Source organism: Ambystoma mexicanum, chromosome 6p, assembly GCF_040938575.1.
Source record: "Ambystoma mexicanum isolate Mex_15411 chromosome 6p, UKY_AmexF1_1, whole genome shotgun sequence".
In the NCBI taxonomy this organism is placed as follows: Eukaryota; Metazoa; Chordata; class Amphibia; order Caudata; family Ambystomatidae; genus Ambystoma; species Ambystoma mexicanum.
Genome location: NC_090935.1, coordinates 366,601,595 through 366,615,992, shown reverse-complemented (window position 1 = coordinate 366,615,992; position 14,398 = coordinate 366,601,595). Strand labels below are relative to the sequence as shown.

The 14,398-nt window shown below is 47.6% G+C and overlaps 1 protein-coding gene across 6 annotated transcripts in view; it reads right to left on the bottom strand.

Annotated features, from left to right (window-relative positions):
* The window catches only part of NIPBL (NIPBL cohesin loading factor), a 2,053,700-nt gene that overhangs the window by 511,989 nt on the left and 1,527,313 nt on the right, over positions 1-14,398 (bottom strand). For all 6 annotated transcript variants that reach the window (XM_069627143.1, XM_069627142.1, XM_069627145.1 and 3 more), the window contains one exon: positions 5,299-5,439. In XM_069627143.1, coding sequence (XP_069483244.1) covers positions 5,299-5,439 — 141 coding nt within the window. The remainder of the gene's footprint in view (positions 1-5,298; positions 5,440-14,398) is intronic.

The following is a 14,398-nucleotide window of genomic DNA, read 5'->3' as shown; positions in this document are numbered from 1 at the left end:
ATTATTTTTTCTTTTACAGAGGATTCCCAGCCTGACTGGGAAAATTCAGGAGCATGTTAGGGAAAATTCTCTTATAAGGCTAATTTCCCAAACCTAGTGAGTACCCCCAGCAGCTTTGCTGGATTTTTGGGGTTTGTTTTTTTCTCCTGCTAAGAGTGAGACTCTTTTCTTCCCACTCTTAGGCATGACTTGAGGTATGTCTCCGACTTTTCGTGTGTTTATGGACTATGGGGTCTTTTACTCCATAGGGTATCATCAGTTTTTTGTGTATGTGTTACACAGCACCCTCAGTGCAGTAACACAGGGGCGTCATAGTGACCCCCAAACATAGACTCCATACCCTGGGACTGACTACTGTCTCCCAGGGCATGTAAAGTCACCATTGACTTTACTAGTCCAAAATTGTGAACAGAACCAGTACAAACCATCATATTGTGGAAGTACTGGAAGGGGTTAATTCGATTGCCCCTGCGTCTGTTTCCAAGGGGGCACTGTCCAGTCCCCCCTTGTCGAGTTTCTGGCTGGTGGCAGTGGTTACCACGCAAAATATTCCACCAGAATATTTCCTATGGGATTTTCCCATTGATTTTAAACGCACCACGTTTTGGTGCAATGTTAAAGATACCGCTGGTTTATTTACTTAATATTAAATCAACGGTTGGGTCTTTTCGCCAGAACTCTTCTCTAAAATGGCGTTTGTGTCCGTCTCTGTAACTCCAACCAAGGTCGGGCCCTTTGTTCCACTTTTTGGTGGGCTTCTCCACAGAAGCCCTCCAACTGGTGCCACTCTGTCTGGGTTCCACAGGATGTGTGGGTGGGGGAATTGGCACCCTGGACTGCGTTGCCTTATCAACTCAAGTTGCACTCTGTTCTGATTGGGGCAGTGGTGAGCCGCCCGGCTCACCACTTAGCATGTTTGAGTGACAGCTAGGCTGCTGAATGGGGGTTTTTCTGCATAAAAGCAGGGCTTTTGGGACTGGAACTTCAGAAGTCGCCACAGGACCTAAGAATCCGAAGAGGGAAGAAGCTGAGCCATCTGCAACGACAACACCACCGGTGGAGCCCTGCTGCAACAAACTCACCACTTTCCCAACGACAAGAGAAGATCTTCTGCTGGACGAGTCTTCTTCCTTTGAGCTGGTGGGATCATGCAGTTCGCCCCTTTCGCCTTCCAAAGACATCTCTTGGTCGAATCGCCCATGCCCGGCGGCCGGTTGTAGTGCCTCGAATCCAAGTTTCGTCCTCGACGAGATCCTCTCTTCCCCTCGTCGAAACAACGAACTGCAACCACTGCCAGGAACAACTGCCACCGCTGGAGCTTCCTCTCTCTTTAAGGTACTGTGTTCTGCCTGGCCTACCTTTTCCACAGATTGCTAAAGGTGACCCTTAAATCCTTGGCATTCCAACTGGGTTGGCCCCAGACCTTCTAACTTTACTTCTTGAATCACCCCAACCTCTTTTGAACATTCTGCAAAGACTTTTAGTGCATTTTAAACTGTGATCTTGGGCACATTTCGCTTTGCTCCATTTAGGTGGGCCTGGCCTATGAACTTTGGCTCTACAGTGTATACTGCCTTGACTCCCTTGCTTTGAACTTTGAAAAGTGTTGGGAACGGTTTTATTTTTATTCCCTGCCTTTTTCTCTCCCTTTAACTTAAATATTGGACTGCCATCTAGATTACCCGCTCACATCTGTTTTAACAAATAGTGGTTTTTAACTCTGACTTGTCTAATAGTTATCAAGGGAGGTGTTTATACTTTACCTGACTGTGTTTTAACTTGCTTTTGATTTAGAGTGCTAGTGTATTGCCTAAAGTGTGTTTTAAATAAATAATTATATACTTTTGATACAAAGCTCTGGTCAGTGTTTGTTTGCTCTACTGTGTTTTTGGCCCTATTGTGTATACTCTATATACTGCCCTACTCTTCTTGAGAGAGGTCCGACTGCTCAGCCACAGCTACCAGGTAAATCTGGGTGGTGCAGACTGCTACCAATTGGGTTTACTGCTTACTCCTGTAGTCTTAATCTTTTTGCAGTGTTCCCCAAGGGAACTGCACAGGATATTGCTGAGGTCTTCTTTCGTTGTGGGTACTGTACGGGGGTCTTTTGTAGTCCAAAGTCCAGCCTGGTTATCAAAGTCTGTAAGGTCAAGGTTGGAGACCCAAACCGTCAGACCAAGCTGTCAAAATGAGCCACACTTTTATCTGTGATCTCTGGACCCTCAGTACTGCAATGGACAGTGAGAACAGTTGTCCCCAATGGCCCTGACTTAGCTGAAGACCTTGGTCTGGGTTTGAGGCGCTGGGTTGCATACCTATACACACTGAAACATGCTTACCACAGTTCTGGCCAGGATTGTAGCCAGGGTAGGGAACAGCGAAACCTAGCACAGCAAAGATTTACTAGATGACAGTGAGTACTTTCAATAAGCGCTGAGGGTACATCTAAGGTGTCATGAAAGCGAATGACACAGTAGAGACAACACAGACTGTTCCCCAGGTCGCTGTAACAGTTTCGGTTCTATGTTCTTTCATTGCCAGTAATTACAACGCCTGGCTTTTAAACGTGTACATAATAACGAAATTGTTCACTGAATTACCCTCCACCTCCAAACCTCCCCACCCATGTTTACCTATTCCCTACCCCCCCAACCACTTATCTGCCCTTTCCCACCCCCTCTAAAAAAACGTGTAACATTTTCGTTATTCTGTACAGGTTTAAAAGACAGGCGTTGTAATTATTGGCGATGAAAGGACGTCGTACCAACAGTTTCAGAGCCCAGCCCCTTCCAAATAATATTTGGGAGGAAGGTATACACCGGAAGCTTAGAGTTAGCAGAAAAAGCCACCACGTGGTAGAGAATAGCAAGGGGTGTATGTCTTTAGTGAGTTGTTCGCATGTTTGGCGCTGGAGAAATTAATGATTAAAAATGTTTAAAAAATGTTAAAATCATTCACCTGGTAAAGATCAATTGGGTTTACCTTACAGCTCCTGCACTACTAAAGCCTAAATTTGGCAAAAGCCCATATGTATTAATTGGAGTGCCTACTTCAAACGTCTGTAGGACTGGCATGTCTGGTAAAGGACACCCAGGGGTTATTTGCATTTTAATTCAGATGCAAAGATAAGTCCTTTATGGACCTGCAGAATCTCTTGGATTGTCGGCCATTGGAATATATCAATCTGGGATTCTTAAAGGAATACATCAACAGGGCACACTTACTGCGTTCTTGGATACTTAGCCTGAGTAGTGGAAAAAATAGGAGAATTAGAGATAAAGAATATTATGACTAGGTGAGCTCGGATCAAGGAGGACACTATTTCTATATAGGCATCAGGAAAGATCCTTCCTTCCATGCAACAAAAATTATTAATTACCCACCGTAGTGACTAACACTCCTAGTCCATAGTCCCCTTTCCTCCATACTGTATGGGGGAGTACAACGGAATGTAGCCCCAAGGTGGAGAGATGCCTTCATAGGAAAACAAGTTGTGGCATATTGATCATTGGCGCCGGAGGCTGCTCCGTCTGCAGAGACGGGGCTGCTGTGACTGGGACAGGAGCTGGTGTAGTAGGGACTGGCATGGGCATCAGAGGCTACCTAGGGCCCGGAAGAGCTGGCCCCAAGGGCTGAATGACAGTGGGAGCAAGCGGCTTTACCTGAGGGAGCATGTCCCTAATGATGTCCCTGTGGATGTTGGCCATCTATGGAGACCTCATGAGCGTGAGACATTTCTCCAAAAACCTGTCCTCACAGGCCAGGGTCGGTGGGGGGTCCTGACGGAACCGGAGTAGGTGCGGGTCCCATGTGTGGCTGGGGCGCGCCATGTTTCATTGTATGGGCCGAGGTGTACCTGCCCTGCGAAGTAGTGGGGTACGCCGTAGGCCAAGTGCCAGGTGTGGAACAGTCCCACCTGGAAACGCGTTCCCCTACCTGTTCCCCAAATGGAAGTGATGTCAGGCGAGCCACCATTTTGTCTCACCCGGCGGCCATCTTGTCTTGCTGCATGCCATGTGCCTCCGTCGTGGTACTGGCTGCAACGGGCCCGGCTTCCTCCAGTACGCAGAGCGGTGGAGGTTGAGGTCTAACCTGCACCTCAGGACAGGGCCTGGAAGGCAGAGTGCCCTTGGCTGTGGCGCCGGTAGTGCTGCGTACAGGCACCCCCTCAGACATAAGTCTGGTGTTAGGGTGTAGCCCCTCGGGTCGAGGCCCAGTAATAGAACCTTGCAGTCCTTCAGCAGACTCACTGGTAGGATCTTGCGACCAGTCAGCCTGGAGGTCGGTAGCTTCAGCAGCCTCAGTACTCGTGAAGGTACTATGACCTGCTAGGTCCCTTCCGCTCGTGCGCTTTCTGGGGATGGAGTCGCCTTTGCAGGGTGCGGAGAACAGGGCACCTAGCATGGGCTGGTCTTCTGTTTGACAAAATTATTTAGGTCCTCTGAAGGCGACCTTCCCGAAGAGCTCTCTCTAACAGGCTAACCTGTTCTTGAGTGTGCGTGCGTCACCCGTGGTACAACCTTGCCAGCCGAGGTTCGGGCCAAGGCAGTGGTGGCAGAGGGCATGTGGGTCGGATGTTGGGAAGAGACCCTCTCAGGCTGGACATCTGCTGAATCTCGAACGGCGTCGACATGCGCCAGCGAGAAGCAAGGCGCCAAAGGACAGAGAGCTACCTGATTGAAAAAAAAAAGAGAAAGCAGACAAAGGTACTTTTCCGGGGAAGAGCTTGTGGAATTACTCGGCCGGTGGCCTAAGCCAGGAGCACTGGTAAAAGCGGTCCGTTCCCATTGATGCGGAAAAGAGGACTGAGGTGTGGCGCCAGTTGGTGGAATCAGGGGAGCGCATGCTTCCAGGGCCGCGCCCCAGCGTGCATGTAAAATTAAAGGAGAAGATGATTTTTCTGGTATAAAAGGTTCTGTCTCCCGTCCCTAGCGAGCGACGCCCATACAGTATGGAGGAAAGGGGATGGGACGTAGGAGGAGAGAAGTAAACAAAAGGCATGTTATTTATGGCAGTAGGATGGGGTTTGAAAAAGTATACAAAACTAGAGTGTAAGGATATTTTCCCTAATTGTTAGAGGTATTTGTCCAACATGAAATAAAACAAGATATTGGTCCATTCAGTTTTTAAAAACTGCATGTCTGGTGCGTTAAGCAGAGTAGGCAGCGGTTTTAGGACTGCACAGTTTAGCGCAGCACATGTACCTCTCTGTAACTCATTCATGATACCCTAACCATATTGTGTTTAATCAAAGCAAATATAAAATAGGGCCGCAAGGCAAAGAAGTTCATCCCTTACCGTCATGCCGTATTTGATAATCAGCTTCATGAGATCTTCTTCAATAGTGGCAAGGAATGTCTCACTGGGATGTTCCATCAGAGGCACAACCAGTTCCAAAATCTTTGCAACATTGCAGATAACCATAAAATCATTCTGTGTCTGTAACATCAACCAAAGGTTAAAATTGTGATTGCTTTAGCAGAGTTTTTTCAACACCTTGACTAAACTTCGAGAAACAATTTTTCAGCAACGCGCCATAGAAAAGCATGATCATTTCTGGTTTCATTTAACATTCGCTATATAATAAATGTCAGATGATCAATACATGTTCTGCTGTGAGGTTGGCATACAAGGAAACAAAAATGATGCTAGATTTTGCAGCTTAAAATATTCCACTTTACTTATGCCCAAGAACGTCAGCATCTATTAACTGGATGCAAACAACCTTAAAAATGTAAAAGACTGTGCAAAGCATCATTCCTAATTAAGACCATGAAGTCTGTAGGAATCTCAGAATCAATTTAGCTTTGATAGCATTGTATTAGATTTTGCTGGGCCATTGAAGTTTTCTGGTAAAAAACGGACAGCCTCTAGCAGCTTCAGTAATGTTCCTTCTCCCAAGGATTCCTCATCTAAGAGGCACATCCTGCAGTATATGATATGATGATATCAGTAGCAGTCCGATTTCTGGTGCCCATGACTTTGGATGATACATCATGGGGGAACCAGGTCACTTTACTGAGGATAGGTTTCCATGACAAAGAATTTTGTGGTCAAGAAATAAAAACAGGGGTCCATACAATGAAGGAAACAAGTGGCCAGAAAATCAACTTTTTAAGAAGGCGGATGAAGGGCGCACAGGCATAGAGCAGAAGCCACAGAGGGTCACGTGCAGCAAAATGACCCGTGAACAAGTGACCCCTGATTCGCCACGGGCGGAATATATGGAGTTGGTTTAGCCCCATTACCTCAGTTGCGCTTAGTTTTCAATGCATTCTGCTGCTGATTAACCACATGCATGTAAGGGGTTACGAGCTCTCTGTATTAGGTGGGGAGGGCCCTGAGGAATCTGTGGGATGGAGGACTAAACCATACGATAGGACATTACTGCCATTGGCGGCCATCAAAACTCCGTCACCCCTCTGGCCCCCCTCAAGATGACCGCGGCTCCTGGAACCACACATGGAGATGACTCAACTAGTGCAAACAAACTATCAACATAGCAGGTCTTCCTTTGTCCTGTATCTATCAAAAAGAACATTGCCTCCAGTGCCCCCAACTTGGCAGCTTCTTTAGAACCAATTTCGGTCTGGTCCTTTCGAAGACAAACTTCAAACTGCAGGGTTCCTCATGGCTTAGTCTTCTCCCCATAACTTTTCAAAGCAGGCAGGCAGCGCATTTGAGTGCCTGGTTAACTCTCCAGCTTAAATCCTTAAGATTACAAAAAACGAAACTCCAAACTATTTGGCATCACTCCCCCTCTGAAAACAATAAAAACAATCTAACGGAATTTGCAAAAAAGGTACAAAAAAGAAATAACTACAGCTAAAAAGAATACCTTCAACGACAGGATTGCGAAAGCTAACTAATACTAAAGAATTATTTTCCATCCTCCACGAATTAGAATCCCCAATCCAACCAGTAGACAATGCCCCCAAGGATAAAGTATGGTGTACCAACATACAAAATGATCTATCGAATAAAATCTCTTCCTTACAATGCAAAATTGCTTTAAAAAAAGGCCACATTGCCACCCCTTGATCAACAAACTACTCAAACTTTGGAGACTAGGACAACCTCACCCTTTAGATTCAAGACTATCTCCATAAAACACACAGCAAAAATAATACTTTCCCTCAAACCTTCTGACTGTAAAGGAGACACTTTCCCAGCACAAATAAAGGATGCAGCTAGGGACCTAGCCCCCTTTATTTCCAAGCTTATAAACTCCTCATTCAAATCTAATAGGGTACCGGCCAATCTCAAAGAATCTTGGGTCCTCCCATTACAAAAAAAAAAAAAAAAAAAACCTTGAACCCTACCATCCCTACTAATTACAGGACTATCACAACCGTGCCATTTCTACTCAAAATCTTAGAGCTGCCTACATACAAATCCAGGACTAACTGGAAGCCAACCTTCTACTGGGCTCACGGCAATCGGGCTTCCGCCCCCTCCATTGCACGGAAACTGCGCTGCTAGACCTTAAGACACAAATTGAAGAATTAAAGGATAACGGAAAAACAGCTCTGCTATTCCTACTAGACTTGTCGGCAGCATTCGACTTGGTGGATTATGCAGTTTTATGCAACCATTTCAAATCTACAGCCAACTTCACCAGAGAAGCAATAGCTTGGGTCCCAATCCTTCTTAGCTAACCGGACCATGAGAGTCTTCTCAACCTCAGCCTCTGCCGATCCATCAAAATAACCTGCGGCGTCCCACAAGGCTCGTGTCTCCCCCCACTATGTACAATATCTTCACTAAGTCTCTGTTTGACAAGTTCGATAGACTGGGTGTCACCTACACTAACTATGCAGATGACACCGAGATCCTTATACTCCTTTCGGGCAACTTCAAGGCGGACTCAGCCTTGGTGAACAAGATTTACACCCTCATTCAGGCATGGATGGCATCATATGGCCTCTGCCTGACTGATGAAAAAACAGAGATACTAATCCTAGGCTCCGAAGCCAATATCCAGAAACTCAGCCCAAACTACACATCCTTTAACATTGATAATAACCCCATCAAGGTGATGTCTGTGGTTAAGACTTTAGGATTTTACCTGGACTCCTCTCTCAAACTCAAAAAGCATGTCAACTCCCTCGCCTCACCCACAACCTACACGTGCAAACTTATCAGAGCATCCAGACCATACCTCTCGAGTGCTAGCTGTATCACACTAGGCAATGCCCTTATTATGTCAAGATTAGATTATTGCAATGCCCTGTACTCAGGAGCTAACAAATATATCACAGATACAATTCAAAGACTGCAGAACAATGCCTTGAGAGCAGCATTGAACATCCCCTACAGAGAGCACATTGCCAAATTCAGGAAAGAGGTTAACTGGCTGAAAATAACAGACAGAATCCTCCTTAAAACAGCATCCCTTACTTCCAAATGCCTGAACAACCTAGCACCTCCCTACCTAGCGGACAAAATTACTAGGAAAACAGCTACCCGTCCCACGAGATATGCCAACTCATTTATGTTGGAGAGTCCCAGGTTCAAACGATCAACAGCGGGAGGAACCAGCTTCCCTGTTAAAACTGCACAATGCTGGAACAAGCTACCAGTTGACCTTAGACTAGAACAACCCTACCTTAAATTTAGACATAAGTGTTAGGCAGAAACCTGTGCAGTTCCCTTAGGGACCACTGCAAAAGGCTTAAGACTACAGGTGTTGGCAGTAAACCCAATTGGTAGCAGTCTGTACCACCCAGATTTACCTGGTAGCTGTGGCTGAGCAGCCAGACATCTCTCAAGAAGAGTTAGACAGTATATAGAGTATACAAGATAGATAGGTACACATTGGGTACAAAAATACAGTAGCACAAGCAAACACTGACCAGAGCTTTGGTATCAAGTATAGAATTATTTATTTAAACACACACTTAGAAATACTCTAGCACTATTATTATAAGTTCGTTCAAAAACACAATCACTATTATCATATGTACAACCCTTATTCCTTATTAGACAAGTCTTAGTTAACACCACTTATTTCCAGACAGAGGTGCGCGCTTAACTAAAGATGGCACTCCAATAAGTTTAAGAAAAAGGGAGGGAAAAGGCAGAAATTAGGAACAGCACACAAACCAATCCTTCAGAAGCACTTAGCAAGGCAGTAAAGTCAAAGTCTACTTGTGAGCAAAAAGTTCAGAGGCCAGGCTCCCTCTTGGAGAGAGTAGAACACCACTGTGCCCCAGATCACAAAGTGTAAAAGGCTTGGAGAGTCTTACAGAGAGTTCAGAAAGGAATCATTTCAGTTTAGAAAAGTTCAGTTAGCCAGCCTAGGGCCAACCCAAGTGGTAAATTGAGGCTTTAAGAGTCACCCCACACAGGCCAGGTGGACACAGTATCTTTAAAGTGGAGAGGATCCTCCAGCGGGGGCAGTTGTTCCTGGCAGCGGGTGCAAGTCACGGCATCGTCTAGAGGAAGAGATGATCTTGACATTGAGGAAGGCTGAAGGTTGTTGCACTGCCAGGGAGGAAACCAGCCGCGGAGTTCTCCGGTTAAAAGGTACTACCCTTTTATTCGCGGTAGTGGAGAAAACGTGGTATCCCGGTTGCCGGGGTGCTTGGCACAGGGAAGGCGGCCACAAGATAATCCGGGAAGGCGAAAAGGCGGGCAAACTGGTTATCCCCACCAGTCAAAGGAAGAAGACTCTTCGGATTGAAGATCTCCTCTGTCGTCGGGAAAAGCGGTGAGACGGTTCAGCAGGGCTCCACCAGTGGTGTCGTCGTTGGAGATCGGCTCAGCTTCTCCCTCTTCCGATTCTTTGGTCCTGTGGTGACGTCTGAAGTTCCAGTCCCCAAAGCCCTGCTTTTATGCAGAAAACCCCCATTCATCCGTCCTAGCTGTCACTCAAACATGCTAAGTGGTGAGCCGGGCGGCTCACCACTGAGCCAATCACACCAGAGTGCGACTTGAGTTCCGAGGCAACTCAGTCCAGGGTGCCTAAACCCCCTCCCACACCCCTGTGGTACCCAGACAGAGTGGCACCACTTTTGGAGGCTTCTGTGGAGAAGCCCGCCAAAAAGTAGAACAAAGGGCTTGACTTGGGTTGAAGTCACAGAAGCAAACACAAACGCCATTTTGGAACCGAGTTTCGGCAAAAAATACCAACCAGTGAATTTATTTTAATTTAATAAACCGGCGGTATGTTGGAGGCTATATTTAAAAAGTGGTAGCCTCGAACAATGGAAAAATCCCATAGGAATATATTTGCAGTCGAATATAAAAAGTAGTATCCACTGCCACCAGCCAAAACTGGTCGGGGGGACTGGACAGTGCCCCCTCGAACAACAGACCCCGGGGCAATCGAATTGCCCCGACCAGTACGTCCACAATATGATGGTTTGTGCTGGTTCTGTTCACAATTTAAGACTAGTAAAGCCAATGGTGACTTTACATGCCCTGGGAGACAGTAGTCAGTCCCAGGATATGGAGTCTATGTTTGGGGGTCTTAGCCTTTACAGAGAATTCTCCCTAACAATAAGGCACTCAAATGGCTACACACCAACGACACTTAAATGACTATCTTCACTACCACCAGTCCCGGCCTCTAAATGACCCTTGCTCTCGATGAATCACACAGTACCTTAGATAACCGTGCTTGTATGGTTATCTACTATGGTTAAACTTATTTACTATGGATATATATGACTTTGCATGTATGCTAGCTTGTACATGCGCACATATTGATATTCATGATATTGTTTCCTTGACTCACCAAGGCTACTGCTTTGTATTTTATGTATTTTGCTCCCACTGCCTTCATTTATTGCTCTGTACTTTAACTATGTAATATAACTAAACTAAGATTTCTTGTGTTCTGTTGCACCCTTCTACCTAAGGGTTTGGTGCGCATTATCAAACAAATAAAAAAATAAACAAACAAAGCCTACCTAAAGCCACTCGCTTTCACCATCGCTGTCTTTTCAAAACTACACTGACAAATACCCAGACTGGGAAGCTCAGCTCGAGACCCCTTGCCCCTCCGTTTACTTCATAAATCTCTCCCATAGCAATGACTGACAACAGCTTGTGTATCAATGTGTTAAAAACTGAGATGGGGCGTTGCTAGGTATACCATCAGCTACCTAGGAGCCTGCGATGAGGGAGAGAAACGGACAATGCCCCTCTTCTGATGCTCCGCCAGGGACACAGGATGCGTGAGTGAGCTGAATAAAGAACGATGTGCAGCCGACTGTTATCCCAAGCTCTTGCATTTCCCGAACTGGCTCGGGTAAAGAGCTGCACATAGCAACCTTAACACGGCCAGAGGGCAGCGTTTGCAGTGGGTTAGTGACGGCAGCGCAGTGAGCTTGGCCTGCGGGGACTGTGGAGCGGCCGCCCAGTGGGGATGTGCACTTGCACCGGTGGGAGTGGCATCAAGGCGGTGCAGCGTGGGATGGAGCACCGGACCAGCAGCTGCATGATGATCAGGCGTCTCGCCGTTGGCCTGAATGTTGCTGAGCAGCCGTGGAAAGCAGCTTCCACTTGCCGGGGTCCTCCGGCGTGAGAACTAACAAATAATTGGGCGGAGCCGGCGATATGGCGGGCCGATATAGAGTGAGTCCCGGGCTGCAATACAGGCGGTGACAGCACAGCCTGTTTCTGTGTTAAGCGGCCACAGCAGTGGGTTAAACACTCCCTCCCCGGCGGGGTGCTCCTTCCGTCTGTGCAGCGAGCGGTGGTATTGGGAAGTAGTGCGGCTGGCTTATTAATTGAAATAAAACTCAGTTGCTGTGTATATATTGACTGAGGATACTGCTGGCTTGCATCTTGGCCAGATCACTATTTTGCCACTACTGATGTGCTGGGCCCAATCCTGCAGACGGTGCAGTCCTTTGCCATAACATCACATATTGCTGCAAAATTCAACAACCACAGGATGCGTTGAAGCCAGGGTCAATCCCACAAGGCAACTTTTCCAGTGTTGTGCAGAGGTGACTATTGGCGGCTGGGATCTGGAAGTCCACTCGGCAGCAATTTACCTTAGGACTCTCCAGGAAGTAGCCTACATATGGTTGGTGGCTTCTAGGGCTCCGCTGCTCATTTTACACTGCAGAACTACCCGTGAACACCTGAAAGTCGGCTCAGTGTTTTTGTTCTCAGGCTGCTTGACTCCTGGTTGTTATGATGGCTAAACCACTAAAGCCTGGTAAGCAAGGAGACTGTAGTGGCCTCTAAGGACGACAGGACGCTTAGGTGGGTTCTAACTGTCTTTATTGACAAGACAATCTGGTGGGCATAACTTGTCCTTAGGCAGGGTAGGGAGGTCTACTCACAGTTTTTGTCTGGGCCTCCCAGTTACTTCACTGGAGGCAGGGTGTGCTCATGGATGGCACGCTGTAGGCTTCCAGGGCCCCCATGTGGCCTCCTGTGGCATTGGACTTATGCCCTTGAAGCTGGGCTCAGAGCCTTCTGTGAGCCCCAACTATAATGGCTCCTCAACAGGAGCAGCGCTGTCGCCCGACCACTTGGTCTGGGGCTCTGCCAATTGTGGTGGCAACATTCTCCCGTGGAGCGCGGGCTCGCGAGATATCGTTGCCTCGAGATCTTGCGAGATCGCGCTCCCGCGATCACGTGATGTCCCCACAGAGACATATCTGCAATACTGCAGTCAGCCGACAAGAATAAACGCACTGAGGTGGTGACGGCCCAGGTCCATGAAGCCGACCCCCTTCAGACTATACTCGCGCACATGTCTACCAAGGCGGACCTTCAGGAGCTGTTAATAGAAATCTGTAAGGAAATTCACAGAAGAACTCTCACACAAGATCCTTGCGCTGGATAAGAGGATCTCTGTGGCTGAGCAGAGGGTCTCGAAAGTAGGACAAATTATGCGAACAGTCCTACGATGTGGGGGAAGTGCTCCGACACGCTGGCACCATGGAGGCGCGCTGTGACGCCATGGAAGACAAACAGGATGGGGAAAATCGCTCTTGTAGGAATAACTCTATGGGATCTCCATGGGAATAAAGGATGACAAGCTCCCCGACTTTGTGGCAAACTTCTTCCGTTTCCTCCTGAAGACATGACCTTTGAGCTGGATAGATTGCATTGCACCAGAACCAGGAATCCTTCAGCCCGGGAGAGGCCCCCTGATGTGCTGACGAGAGTGCTTTATGTCGGCAGCCTGTCCTAAATATCTCCTTTCCGGAACATGTTGCTTTCGTTTTTCTTTTTTCCAAGATCTGACCTCCACAACATTGGCCAAGTGAATGGTTGCGAACCATAGATGTGTCCTACAGATGGGTTTCCCAGACTGTGCTCCACTTTGCTCACCAAAGGAGGCGGTGGACCATTCGCACGCCTATAGAGGCTGAGGCTCGGATGGATCCCGGGGTGGGTTGTGGGGGGGGCCGAGAGGATGGGTCAGAGGGGGCTGAACTGGGTTTCCGGTTCGGGTACAGAGATCCTGAAGAAGTGGATGAAAGGGGGAAAAGGGGAGGAGGTTGAAGGGATCAGTCAGAAAGACCTGAGCTGTCTGTGTTGGATCACCTTGGTGAATTTGGGTTTTCGACCCTGGGGGAGAGGGGTGGTCACTTGGGATGGGGGCTTACGCCTGTGGGGTGATGTTATGCTGTGGATGCTGGGCTATGGGAGGAAGTGAATAGGGTGTGATGGGAGGTAGGGTCCATAGCTGAGGTGCCAATATGTCCTCCAAATCGGTGCCCAATTGTACCTGGTAATGTGTGGTTTTTGCTTGTGTTTGAGCATTGTTGTTAATTGGTTGGGGCAAATGGGGGCGTGCAAGGGGGGTTTGGTATTACAAAAGTTCACTGTGGGAACGGCAAGGCTTCACATGAGCCATGGATAGGGATGCTTGAAGTTGACATTGGGGTGGAAATGGCCAGAGGTTCAATTAGGCTCTTGATGTGTTGAGTACTGATCTAGGGGGATCAGAGGGGGGAAGAGACCTGTTAAAATTGGGCACATGAATGTTCAGGGATTGAACTCGCAGATGAAAAGGAAATCTGTTCTGCGAAAACTGGGGGAAACGTCTTTGTCCGTTGTGTTCTTACATGGACACACCTACTTGTGCAGGATGAAAAACAGATGCGGGTTCGAATGTTTCCACAGTAGTTTTTTTGGCCTCTGGTGGGGAGAAGAGGGGAGTAGCGATCTTAATCGGGGACCAGATCCCCATATCCAGTGTCAGGGTTCTACAAGATCCCCAGGGGAGGTTCATTTCTGTTTGATGTGTGCTTTGGAAGCGCCCCTTCACCCCGATCTCCCTGTATGCCCCCAATGCTGTGCAAGACCGGTTCCTGGGGGTGTTATTCGCATGTGCTCCTTTTTATTGAGGGCCAGGTTCTAATAGGGGGGGGTGGAGGGGTGGTGATTTTAACCTGGTGCCTAATCCTTGCTGGACAAAACT